The following is a 13,775-nucleotide window of genomic DNA, read 5'->3' as shown; positions in this document are numbered from 1 at the left end:
ATAATACAACATAGGTCACATTTGACAAATTTTAACTACTCTGTTTTCTGAACCATGGCTATTGTATGAGGTGTATTCTGACTCTCTCAAATGAGGGTATCTATACAAGGATTATTCAGTTCAGTCGCTCAGTTGTGTCAGACGCTTTGCAACCCGATAGACTGAAGCTCGCCAGGCTTCGCTGTCCATCACCAACTCCCAGAGCCTACTCAAACTCATGTCCATCTCATCAGCGATGCCATCCAACCATCTCATCCTCTGTTGCCCCCTTCTCCTCTCGCCTTCAATCTTTCCCAGCATCAGGTTCTTTTCTGGTGAGTTGGTTCTTCGCATCAGGTGGCCAAAGTATTGGAGCTTTAGCTTTAGCATCAGGCCTTCCAGTGAATATTCAGGACTGATTTTCTTTAGGATTTACAGGTTGGATCTCCCTGCAGTCCAAGCAACTCTCAGCAGTCTTCTCCAACACCACAGTTCAAAAGCATCAATTTTGGGAACTCAGCTTTCTTTATAGTCCAACTCTCACATTCATACATGACTACTGGAAAAACCATAGCTTTGACTAGACAGACCTTTGTTGGCAAAGTAATGTCTCTACTTTTTAATATGCTATCTAGGTTGGTCGTAGCTTTTCTTCCAAGGAACAAGCGTCTTTTAATTTCATGGCTGGAATCACCATCTTCAGTGATTTTGGAGCCACCCAAAATAAAGACTGCCACTGTTTCCATTGTTTCCCCATCTCTTTGCCATGAACTGATGGGACTGGATGCCATGATCTTAGTTTTCTGAATGTTGAGCTTTAAGTCAACTTTTTTACTCTCCTCTTTCACTTTCATCAAGAGGCTCTAGTTCTTTGCTTTCTGCCATAACAGTGGTGTCATCTGCGTATCTGAGTTTATTGATATTTCTCCTGGCAATCTTGATTCCAGCTTTGTGCTTCATCCAGCCCAGCATTTCTCATGATGTACTCTTCATATAAGTTAAATAAGCAAGGTGATAATATACAGCCTTGATATACTCCTTTCCCGATTTGGAACCAGTCTGTTGTCCCATGTCCAGTTCTAACTGTTGCTTCTTGACCTGCATAGAGGTTTCTCAAGAGGTAGGTCAGGTGGTCTGGTATTCCCATCTCTTTCAGAATTTTCCACAGTTTATTATGATCCACACAAAGGCTTTGGCATAGCCAATAAAACAAAAGTAGATGTTTTTCTGAAACTCTCTTGCTTTTTCCATGATCCAGCAGATGTTGGCAATTTGATCTCTGATTCCTCTGCCTTTTCTAAAACCAGCTTGAACATCTGGCAGTTCACGGTTCACATACTGTTGAAGCCTGGCTTGGAGAATTTTGAGCATTACTTTGCTAGCGTGTGAGATGAGTGCAATTGTGTTGTAGTTTGAGCATTCTTTGGCATTCCCTTTCTTTGGAACTGGAAGGAAAACTGACCTTTTCTAGTCCTGTAGCCACAGCTGAGTTTTCCAAATTTGCTGGCATATTGAGTGCAGCACTTTCACAGCATCATCTTTCAGGATTTGAAATAGCTCAACTGGAATTCCATCACCCCCACCAGCTTTGTTCGTAGTGATGTTTCCTAAGGCCCATTTGACTTAGCATTCCAGGATGTCTGGCTCTAGGTGAGTGACCAGACCATAGTGGTTATCTGGGTCATAAAGATCTTTTTTGTAAGCTCGTCTGTGTACTCTTGCCACCTCTTCTTAATATTTTCTGCTTCTATTAGGTCCATACCATTTCTGTCCTTTATTGAGCCTGTCTTTGAAATGTTCCCTTGGTATCTCTAATTTTCTTGAAGACATCATTAGTCTTTCCCATTCTATTGTTTTCCTCGATTTCTTTGCACTGACCACTGAGGAAGGCTTTTTTATCTCTCCTTGCTATTCTTTGGAACTCTGCATTCAAATGGGTATATCTTTTTTCTCCTTTGCCTTTAGCTTCTCTTCTTTTCTCAGCTATTTGTAAGGCCTCCTCAGACAGCCATTTTGCTTTTTTGCATTTCTTTCTTTGGGGGATGGTCTTGAGCACCACCTACTGTACAATGTCACAAACCTCCGTCCATAGTTCTTCATGCACTCTGTCTATCAAATATAATCCCTTGAATCTATTTGTCACTTCCACTGTAATATCATAAGGGATTTCATTTAGGTCATACCTGAATGGTCTAGTGCTTTTCCCAACTTTCTTCAATTTAAGCCTGAATTTGGCAATAAGGAGTTCATAATCTGAGCCACGATCAGCTCCCGGTCTTATTTTTGCTGACAGTATAGAGCTTCTCCACCTTTGACTGCAAAGACTATAATCAATCTGATTTCAGTATTGACCATCTAGTGATGTCCACATGTAGAGTCTTCTCTTGTGTTGTTGGAAGAGGGTGTTTGCTATGACCAGTGCGTTCTCTTGGCAAAACTCTATTAGCCTTTGCCCTGCTTCATTTTGTACTTCAAGGCCAAATTTGCCTGTTACTCCAGGTAGCTCTTGACTTCCTACTTTTGCATTCCAGTCCCCTATAATGAAGACGACATCTTTTTTGGGTCTTAGTTCTAGAAGGTCTTGTAGGTCTTCATAGAACCATTCAACTTCAGCTTCTTCAGCATTACTGGTCAGGGCATGAAAGTAAAGTCACTCAGTCGTGTCAGACTCTTTGGGACCTCATGGACTGTAGCCCCTAGGCTCCTTCCATCCATGAAATTTTTTAGGCAAGAGTACTGGAGTGGGTTGCCATTTCCTTCTCCAGGGGAATCTTCCCGACCCAGGGATCAAACACGGGTCTCCCGCATTGCAGGCAGACGCTTTACTGTCCGAGCCACCAGGGGCATAGAACTCGATTACTATGATATTGAATGGTTTGCCTTAACAAACAGAGATCTTTCTGTCGTTTTGAGATTGCATCCAAGTGCTGCATTTCAGACTCTTTTGTTGACTATGATGGCTACTCCGTTTCTTCTAAGGGATTCTTGCCCACAGCTGTAGATATAACAGTCATCTGAGTTAAATTCAGCTATTCCAGTCCATTTTAGTTCACTGATTCCTGAAATGCTGATGTTCACTCTTGCCATCTCCTGTTTGACCACTTCTGATTTGCCTTGATTCATGGACCTAACATTCCAGGTTCCTATACGTATTGCTCTTTACAGTATCAGACTTTACTTTCATCACCTGTCACATCCACAACTGGGTGTTGTTTTTGCTTTGGCTTCATCTCTTCATTCTTTCTGGAGTTGTTTCATCATTCTTTTCCAGTAGCATATTGGGCACCTACTGCCCTGGGGAGTTCATCTCTCGTTGTCATACCTTTTTGCCTTTTCACAGTGTTCACAGGGTTCTCAACGCAAGAATCCTGATGTAGTTTGCCATGCCATTCTCCAGTGGGTCACGTTTTGTCCGAACTCTCTACAATTACCTGTCCATCTTGGGAGGCCCTACACGGCACGGCTCATAGTTTCATTGAGCTAGACAGGGCTGTGCTCCATGTGATCAGTTTGGTTAGTTTTCTGTGATTGTGGTTTTCATTCTCTCTGCCTTCTGATGGATAGGGAAAAGATCCTTATGGAAGTTTACTGATGGAAGAGACTGAGGGCAAAACTGGGTCCCATGGGCTGGGCCACGTTCAGTTCAGTTCAGTCAGTTCAGTCACTCAGTTGTGTCTGACTCTGCGACCCCATGAATCGCAGCACGCCAGGCCTCCCTGTCCATCATCATCTCCCGGAGTTCACTCAAACTCACATCCATCGAGTTGGTGATGCCATCCAGCCATCTCATCTTCTGTCGTCCCCTTCTTCTCCTGCCCCCAATCCCTCCCAGCATCAGAGTCTTTTCCAATGAGTCAACTCTTCCCATGAGGTGGCCTAAGTACTGGAGTTTCAGCTTTAGCATCATTCTTTCCGAAGAACACCCAGGGCTGATCTCCTTTAGAATGGACTGGGTGGATCTCCTTGCAGTCCAAGGGACTCTCAAGAGTCTTCTCCAACACCACAGTTCAAAAGCATCAATTCTTCAGCCCTCAGCCTTCTTCACAGTCCAACTCTCACATCCATACATGACCACTGGAAAAACCATAGCCTTGACTTGACAGACCTTTGTTGGCAAAGTAATGTCTCTGCTTTTGAATATGCTATCTAGGTTGGTCATAACTTTTCTTCCAAGGAGTAAGCGTCCTTTAATTTCATGGCTGCAGTCACCATCTGCAGTGATTTTGGAGCCCCAAAAAATAAAGTCTGACACTGCCTGGTGCACAACACAGTGATTCAATACTTTTATACATTTCTATACATTACAAATAATCATCATTATAAGCCTAGTCACCATCTGTTATCATACAAAGATATTACACTACTATTGACTATATCATGCATTTCATACCCATGGCTCATTTTTTTTTTGTAATTGAAAGTTTGTACCTCTTAATTTTCTTCACCTATTTCTCTCATCTTTTTAAACTGAATCAATTTTATTGTATTTTTTAAAAATCCATCCTAAGAAACATGAAGCACAGATAATTTTGTTTTAATTTAATAATTAAGTAGGAATCTTTCTTATTTAACTCATTAATTTATACAAATGGATCCTATAGAAATGAACAAAATATTTCACACTAAGCATTTTTAAAATAACTGGAGAACCATAGAATTCTTTAGAAGTCTTCTGTAAAAACTCTAAGAACAATTAAAACACTTTTTTTTTTTAATTTGAGAAATGGAAGATAAACTAAATGATTCTTTTACCTAACTTCTAGAATTCCTTCAATGCCACCATTTCTTTTTGAGTAAGGTAAGCATGGCTCAGTTTCCATAATATTATAACATGTCTATCACATCATGGAAAGACTGTTTTAAAAGTTCATTATTTTCTAGGCATATCAGACCTTTCTTTAGTCCAACGGTTTTTCTTTAAATCTTTCTTTTCTTCCTAATCGTTCAAGATTTTTTTCCTATTTTATTAATTTTAAATAAGACCTCAACAAACAAGTATTCTATCGATAGTTATATCTTTCTTGGTTGACTTTCTTACTCACTTTTACTCATTAGTGAGTCTGCTTTTCCTTCTGCACATTTGTGAAAGTTCATTGAATCATTCAGCCTATTTTCTAACATGGTTTTATTATGGTTTTTGTAAATGCTTCATGTTATTTGAAAATTATTTGAATCACAGTTTGGTGGTAAGCTTAGACAAAACACAACTTTGAGTTCTAATTCTAGATCTGCTAAGGAACTTGGGCAAGTAAGTTAACCTTCTTTGTTCCCATCTGTTCAAGTGTAAGAGCTTCCCAGATGGCTCAGCACTAAAGAATGCATCTGCCTGAAATGCAGGAGACTCAGGAGACATGGATTCCATTCCTGGATCAGGAAGAGCCTCTGGAGGAAGAAATGGCAATCCACTCCAGTATTCTTGCCTGGAAAATCCCATGGACAGAGGAGCCTGGTGGGCTACAGTCCATGGGGCCTCAAAGAGTTGGGCACAATTAAGCACCAAGCACACATACATTCAAGTGTAAACTGGAGACAATAGGACCTATCTCAAAACCATGTCATGTGAGAATCTGCAGCTTAATTAAAAGATTGTACACTGCAAGTATATATTTTTTCTTATTATGTCTTAGTTATTTCAAATATTTCTTTTAGACTTATTTGCTTTAGACTGCTAGTTGAAATGCAGCAATTAATAGCAAATCAATTCAACAACATTTTGGAATAAGCTTTAGGTGTCATTTGTATAGATATTTATACATATTTTCTAAAATGTAAGTGCAAGCTTACAATTAGATTCATAGTAGACAATAATAACTAACATTTATTGAACACTTACAATATGTCAGATACTTTACTAGGATTCTTATAATGGATATATCATTATTCCCATTTTGTAACTGATAAAATCAAGCTACAAAGAGTTCAAGTGACTAATTTATTATTCTAAAGCTTGTAAATGAGAATAGGATCTTTAAATCAAGCATTTTAAGTATAGAACCTGTATTCTTGGTCACTATCATAACTTATTAGAAATCAGGTAATCCATGGCTAGAATTGTTTTAACGTGATAACAAAACATTACAACTTGACATCTTTCAAGTTTCTAAATATTAAATAGATATTAAAATCTTGTAAGACCATTTATTAAATTTAGTCTTTTCAGTGACTGTCAAAAATTTTCCCACCACTATACACATATACAAATGCTAACCCACTAAACATACCCATAAAGATCTTTGAAATGAGGATCTAGGCCTCAAAAACAGATAATCCTGCTCAAAATAACACCAAGAGCTGGGGAATACTCATTTGGCCTCTGCTTCAATATTCTTGTCATACGATGTACACCACCTTAAAAGGCAGTTAATTCTATTTCTAAGCAACCACATGCATTCAAAAAGGTTTAATTGCTGAATTACCATGAAATGTTAAATTAACTGAAACTGGGCATGCATTCTGACTCCTGTTAGTCACAAGCTTTTTAGTTTAGTCACTTAGCCCAGAGTTTATTCTGCCTCACCTAAATGATTATACAATAAAATAATCTAGTGAAGGCAGTGACATAGAAAATTTGCTGCTCCTAATTTCATACATTATCTATTTATCATCTGTTTATTGGCATGAAGTAGAATGATGTGTTAATACTGTGGACTATAGAGCCAGATTTCATGGGTTTGAATCCCACTTTTACCACATACTAGTTGTGTGAACTTGGGCATATTATTTAACAACTTTTGACCTCAGTCTCCTCATTTCCAAAACATGGAAAACACAAAAGTACCTCACAAGATTGCTTTTCTAAGGTACAAATACATTTAATAAAAGTGAATGACTTAGAACAGTGCCTGGACTGCAGTAAATATTATGTAGTATAAGCAGTTAATCTAGTCTAACTACCTGTCTCACTGTCTATCCATCTATCTATCCATCCATCTATCCATTCAGTTACAATCTCCAACTTGCTGTTCCTCAGCTTTGATCTGAAAAAGAATATAAAGTAGCTATACACACTTCGGGGGCTTTACAGGTGGCTCAGTGGTAAAGAATCTGCCTGCCAATGCAGGAGATGCAGGAGACGAGGGTTCAATCACTGGGTTGAGAAGATCCCCTTGAGTAGAAAATGACAAACCACTCTGGTATTCTTGCTAGTATCCTCTGTCCATGGAGAATTCCATGACTGAGTGACCGAACAACAAAACAACAAAAATCCATACTTGGGATTGGGGGAAGGGGTGGCAGAAAACTATTCTAAGAAATTCTCAGAGTAGTGGTAGTAGCGTGATTTCTAAAATTCTCTGATTCATTTTGTAAAACCTCTCAGAGAAATTAGGGAAGCAAAACCACAAACCCTTGGACAATATATCCAACAAAATGGGGTACACGGTTCTTTTCCTTCTCCTTTCCTTACCTCTCTCTTCCTTATCGATCTGTGTAGTTCTAAAGTCACTGGCTGGCGACGAGCAAGGTAGGTGACTAGGAAGTTCTGAGGAAGAGCCATGAGGGCCCAGTGAGGGTATCAGAGCCTGAGCACAGTGAGAATGACAGACGTGTGGAGGGTGGCTTGGGGTAGTAAATCAGAGCCCTAGTGGGAAGAGAAGTCTTCCATGGGTCAAGGGGAACAAGTAAAAGATATAAGAGACCAAGCAGGGTAGAAAGACATGAAGCTACATTTTTTGGTGCCTGCTCAGTCAGTCACTCAATCATGTTCAACTCTTTGTGACCCCATGGGCCGTAGCCTGCCAGGCCCCTCTGTCCATGGAATTTTTCAGACAAGAATACTGGAGTGGGCTGCCATTGCTTACTCCAAGGACACTTCTTGGATTCTCCCTAATTTTCTTCTGTTAGAAGAATACATGAGGCCCACTGCCAACTTTCTACATAGCAACACTGTCAATTAGTCTCAACTATCCAAAACCGGGGACTCAAGTTCTCTGGGATCTTAGACCACTTTGAAGTGGACCTGGGACAGGTCAACACTGGATTGGCTTGGGCCCCACTGGGTACTAAGTCTGTGACTATCTCTTATCTCCAACTAGGCATCTATCTTTCCTGATTCTATTCTGTCCTGCTGACTGTTAGTATTCAGGAATTTATATCCAACTGGTCCTACGTATTCCTATCATGTACCTCTGTCTGCTTTGTATCTCAGCCTATTTGAGATTTCCTAACTTCAACATCTATTTAATTTTATGAAATGCCACTAGTCCAGATCCTAGTTTATAAAAAGAAAAAAAAAAAAAAAAAAACCCGAAAACATGAAAAGAACCTGGCTTCAAAGTGGTTTATTTGGACTCTCTGCTAGGAATAGTATGGTCACCTGGTTTTGACACCTATGCCTCTCAGCTGGACCTTCCTTGTCTTGGCCTACCAGTTACAGTCAGACCCTTGGCAATCGCCCATCAAATCCCTGACCTGAAACCTTCAGCTTTGGATTTTAATCACCTCAAGTTCATTGTGCCAAATCAAATTCATTCTTCCCATTTACTCTGTAATTGCTTCCTTTTGTTTATCACATGCCTGTATATCAGCTCTGTGCCTTTATTTTGCTTCATTCAACAAATATCTGAGGACTATCCACTGACCAGCAAAGCCCTGTGTTTGGAATTGGGGTTAAATAGTGAACCAGGTGAGGTCTCCACTCAGACAATTTGCTTTGTCATAAGGAAGACAGGTGAAAGAGCTGATGACATCACTGTTAATCACCAGTTTTATTAAATTCTGTGGAGAAAAGGCACAAGCAGAGGTAGACCAAGATTTGGGGGAGGAGCCTGAAGTTCATACAATTTGCAGATACTTCTTTAAAAATAAAAATGATTTAAAAATTAAAAAGAGAAAATCAGGTATGGGCCTTGGAAGTAGCTTGTACAAGTAAGGGCTCTGAAACTTAAGCTTCATCAACTTTAAGATAAACTAGCTTCTGAGCATAGGATTTCAGAAGGAGTAGGACAGGAGGTTAACCTACTAGTCAGGGAGCTCCAAGAGGAGGAAGAGAGAATATTTCAGCCCAGGATAATGGCAAAGGCTCTGAGGTGCACGTGTGTTGGAGGAGTAAAAGAAGGCCATTGGGGTCTGGAATGTAAAGAACAAACCCAAGGGGACACCAGGGAATGGCCAGGTACCAGACCATACAGGTCAAGTTAAGAGTTTTACATGGTCAGAAAGCTAGCGGGAAGACTGTGGTTGATTGGAAGCAAAGAGATTAATGGGGCTTTCAGATTAGGATGGTAGCAACTCATATTGAGGGCTTCCCAGGTGGCACTAGTGGTAAAGAACCTGCCTGCCCATGCAGGTTAGATAGAAGAGCAGGTTTGATCCTTGGGTTGGGAAGATCCCCTGGAGGAGGACAAGGCCCCCCACTCCACTATTCTTGTGTGGAAAATCCCACGGACAGAGGAGCCTGGCAGCCTGCAGTTCATAGGGTCACACAGAGTCGGACATCACTGAAATGACTTAGCATACACAAACGCAATGCATATTGAGCCACACCTAATTTATATGTCTCCTCAAATTTGATGGCCTTACTTGCCACCCAAGCTTTTGCCACTAGCTTAAAAAAGAACCTTGGTCCCTGTTGCTGTCCTCAGCTTTCCTGTCATTGCCAGCTCTCATAGCTCCCTCAGGATGAGAGCAGGACTCTCCACTGAATGTGTCAGAGTGGGAGCTCCAGGAGGGCCAGTGCTCTCAACATGCTGTGGGATTTGGCTTCTGAAGCAGTTGCTTAAGGAGGGAGGGACATGCAGCCCAAATGTGCAGAGAAAGTAAACCTTTGGGGTATAAAGTGTGACGAGTGAGAGAGAAGAAACAGAAGGAACCAGTAGATGTGTCCTTCACTCGTCTTCTTCTCTAAACTGTTGTGAGGCAGGATGATCCCACACAGCCCTCCCATCCCACATGGCTGAGCAATTGGCTCCATCTCCTTGTGAAGTGGCAGCTAGCTCTGGAACACACCACGCTCCATCTGCTTTCCCTTCTTCCCATTGCCTTCACTCCCCTCACACCCCCCTTAATCTTATTGCTTTGGAATTGAATCCTTCAGTGAAGCATCTTCACATTAATTTTGACTCAGGCTCTGTTTTCTAAGCTAACACACATTAAGAAAGAAATGGATTCCAAATCTATTCAAATGAGTTCAAGATCTATTTAAGATCTACTATGGGGTATGGTTCAATTTGGTATACACATTTAAAGTGTGAACATGTCTACCTAGCTGAGGCTATACCTTATTCACCTTTGTTTTGGATGGCCAGGGACTCTGCAAATAGTAAGTGCTTCAGAGATCTTCCCTCCATGGAATTGGAATAGTTTATCAATGTCCCAGAAAATTAGGATAGCATGTGATCAGATACCTGAACCAAAGAAATTGAGCAGAGCCTAACAATGCTACTAATTTGACACCAAGCTATAAAAACTTTTCTGGAGGCTGCTTCTGTTTTATGGTGCTCAAAAAACAAGACAAATTAAAACCAGGTTGAGGAATAAGACATTAAAAGTATGTGTATTCTAGAGAGTTAGAGTGAAAAAGAAAGTTTGGTTCAACATGGTTCTATTTCCAAGAATATGCATGTGAAAAAAATGATATATTGCATGCACACTGACTTTTAAAAACAGCATCTGGTAGATTTTACCATAGTTTAAGAATGTACTAGGTTCCTGGTTTTTTAACCACCCCCCAACATGGCCTTAAATGTTTATTCAAAATAATACAATAAAATGTTAGTCTCCAATGAAGTAAATAATAATGGTCCCTTCTTGTCCAAATTTTAATTCTGATATAGAGTTTCTCTCTCAATCTCTATTTTTTCATATTTTTGTACAAATGGATCTACTCTGCTATTACACACATTCATTTCTGTTTTCAGATATAACAGTAAAGAGCTGATAGCAAGATTTTCTGAATTCCCTGTTGTGCAATTCAAGAATTAATCTACTCTGTGGAGAGGAACTTCATGAATTTAAAGTATATCCATCATCATATTAAGTGATTTGCTGAACTTAAAAGCAATGGCTTGTAGAACAGCTGGTATGTTCTCTCAGATTCCTACCCTTCATTATCACCACCCCCAAACAAATGTACATTGTAAGTAGTATAGTAACTTTGGCTTGAACACTTTTGTTTTTGTTGATTTGTTTTAATGTGGGCTCTTCCATTGTAAGAAAATCTGTTTTAATCTGTTGTGAAGCATGTGTTCACAGAAACAAAACCAAATACTGACTCTACAAAGCTTTATTGGGTGCCTACCATATGAGCTATGGTGGAACCATCCTGCCTATTGCTTCCCTCCAGGGAAATATGAAGACCTGGGGATAGTTCCTTCCTGTGTTATGCCCTGAGCTGGTCCATATTTCAAAGATTAGAGGGAACTTTTTTTAATCGACACACTTCAAGATTGAACTCCTTGATATACAAATTGCTCTTCTGTTGAGAGATCTAACAGACTATTTTGACTGAATGGAAGGCATATCTTTTTCCTTTTCTTTCTCTCAAACATATTTTCCTTTTTTTCTTCCTTCCCCTTTTACTTTGATTGATTGCTAATGAGAAGCTACAAAATAATATTGAATAAAACCTCAGTTAAAGAATTAGATATAGAGTGTGAGAAATATGGAATGTATCTTTAAGCTGTATCTTTATACATATATAAAAGCTTTTGACTTTTTAAAAGTAAAATTGGCTTATTTAAAAATTAAGGCTTATTATTGACAAAAATACTTTCAGTATTTTATTCTACAGAAGGCAGAAGAGCAAGTAGTGTGATAAAGCCATTCATCATAGTCAGCTTTAAATTGGCAAAACTCATGCCAAACCTGGGCTCTGTGGAAAATTTCACGGTCAATTAGGTAAATACATGTGTAAAATGGACCCAGCAACAAAGATCACGAAGCCAATTACTGATCATATTTAATTTCATCTAAATCCCAGAAACAATTTTTGCCCTCACAGATCTAAGATATCCAAATAAACTGTACAATCACAATTTTTAAATGCTATAGAAAGCTTTATAACATTTCATAAGGCAGAGCTGTTAGTTCATAATTATTATTAGGTTTAGTCTTCACTTCTTAGAGGTTTTCAAGAAACCCCAGCTACAGTGTTTTTCGTGATAGAACAATGGACATAAGTACACAATTTTAAGTATGTATTTTTCTATTTGAAATAGAAATTTGAGGCACATGGTTAGTTGTTTGCATTTGTGCAAGATTCAATTTATATTATAGAAAACTCGCTGACTAGTGTTCCATTCAGGAGCATTCTGTCCTACCATTTTATGCATGTCTGTATTCAAACTAGTATAGTATTAAATGAACCTTTTATATTTTAAATATTCAAGAGCTTTATATTCAAAATTTCTTTTCTTGCTGTCAAACTAGCTTGCCTAAAGGCAAGGTAAGATCAAGTTAGACTCTCAAAGGTAGAATTAAATTTTATCATGGCATCCATCATAATATACAGTTTGCTTAATATGCAAATAAAGAGTATATGGAGTCAAAGAATAAAGGATTTTTAGGCAGTGTGTGAAATCCAAGGGACTACTTTTATAGAATAGATTCCTTTTAAATTTACATTTCCATCATTTTAATGAAAACACAGGGTAAACAAATTGTAATAGAAATGTTTTAAGTTACCATTTTTCACTCAATTTTTCTTCTACAGGGTTATTTTTCATGACAGCTCTTTATTTAAAACTAATAAAAATAGAAGAGAAGAAATAAAATAAATATAAAGAAATCATTACCTCAGCCTTTCTGGAGAGTTCCATCCAGTCATTTCTGTTGTAACTGCACATGATGCTAGCAATCACAATCTTTAAAAAGAGAAAGGAAAGAAAATTAGTTCAAATAGTTATGTCTTTATACACAGGGGTCTATGATATTTACATATATATGTTTATAATGGTAAATTATATCATAAAAATTAGTTTTCCATCTGCTGAAAGAAATCAGTAAAGTACAGCATGGAATTATAGTGAAGCAAAGGATAAGATCTGGGGCTTCAGACTTAGGTTAGAGACTTTCTCATTTACTATCTTTGAATGCTTGAGCAAGTTACTTAACTTCCCAATCCTCAGCATTCTCATTTTTCAAATGGAGATAATAATACTGACTTAGCCAACATCAAAAAGTGATAGTGATTACATGAATTTGCGTATGCAAAAAGAGTTGTTTAAGTTATCCAATGATGTAGTGCATGTGTACTCAGTCATGTCCAACTCTTTGTGACCCCATGGACTGCAGCCCAGCAGGCTCCTTTGTCCATGGGATTTTTCAGGCAGGAATACTGGAGCAGGTTGCCATTTCCCACTCCAGGAGATCTTCCTGACCCAGGGAATGAACCCTGGTCTTCTGCATCTCCTGAAATGGTAGGCAGATTCTTTATCACTGAGCCACCTGGGAAGCCCATAATGACGTAGAAATATTTATTAACGTAATTACTGGTATAGCTAAAAGGTTTCAAGATATGGAAAGGAAATAAATTAGTGTCTTCTTCAATCACATCTTATTATAGTATGGATAATTACACCTTACATATTCAGAGTGAATTACAGTTTTAAAGTTTGCTAAATGTTGATTATTTAACTACAGTATTACAGTATAATGGAGGCTTCATAGAGTAGTAGTTACTAGTATCTGCTCTGAAGCCAGAATGTCTAAATTAGAGTTCAGACTCTATCACTAACTGTGTGGTGCTGGACAAGACATTTAATTTCCTCATTGGTTAAACATGGATAACACTACAATCTACTTGCTGCTGTTGTGTCTGACTCTTTTGCAACCCCATGAACTATAGCCCACCAGGCTCC

At 38.8% G+C, this 13,775-nt stretch overlaps 1 protein-coding gene across 1 annotated transcript in view; it reads right to left on the bottom strand.

Moving 5' to 3' along the window:
• DPYD (dihydropyrimidine dehydrogenase) overlaps positions 1 to 13,775 on the bottom strand; it is a 922,445-nt gene that overhangs the window by 313,943 nt on the left and 594,727 nt on the right. The window contains 1 exon segment of the mRNA NM_174041.2: positions 12,711 to 12,779. Coding sequence (NP_776466.1) covers positions 12,711 to 12,779 — 69 coding nt within the window.

This window comes from Bos taurus, chromosome 3 (assembly GCF_002263795.3).
Source record: "Bos taurus isolate L1 Dominette 01449 registration number 42190680 breed Hereford chromosome 3, ARS-UCD2.0, whole genome shotgun sequence".
In the NCBI taxonomy this organism is placed as follows: Eukaryota; Metazoa; Chordata; class Mammalia; order Artiodactyla; family Bovidae; genus Bos; species Bos taurus.
The sequence above is the reverse complement of the archived record's forward strand: the minus strand, read 5'-3'. Positions and strand labels throughout refer to the sequence as shown.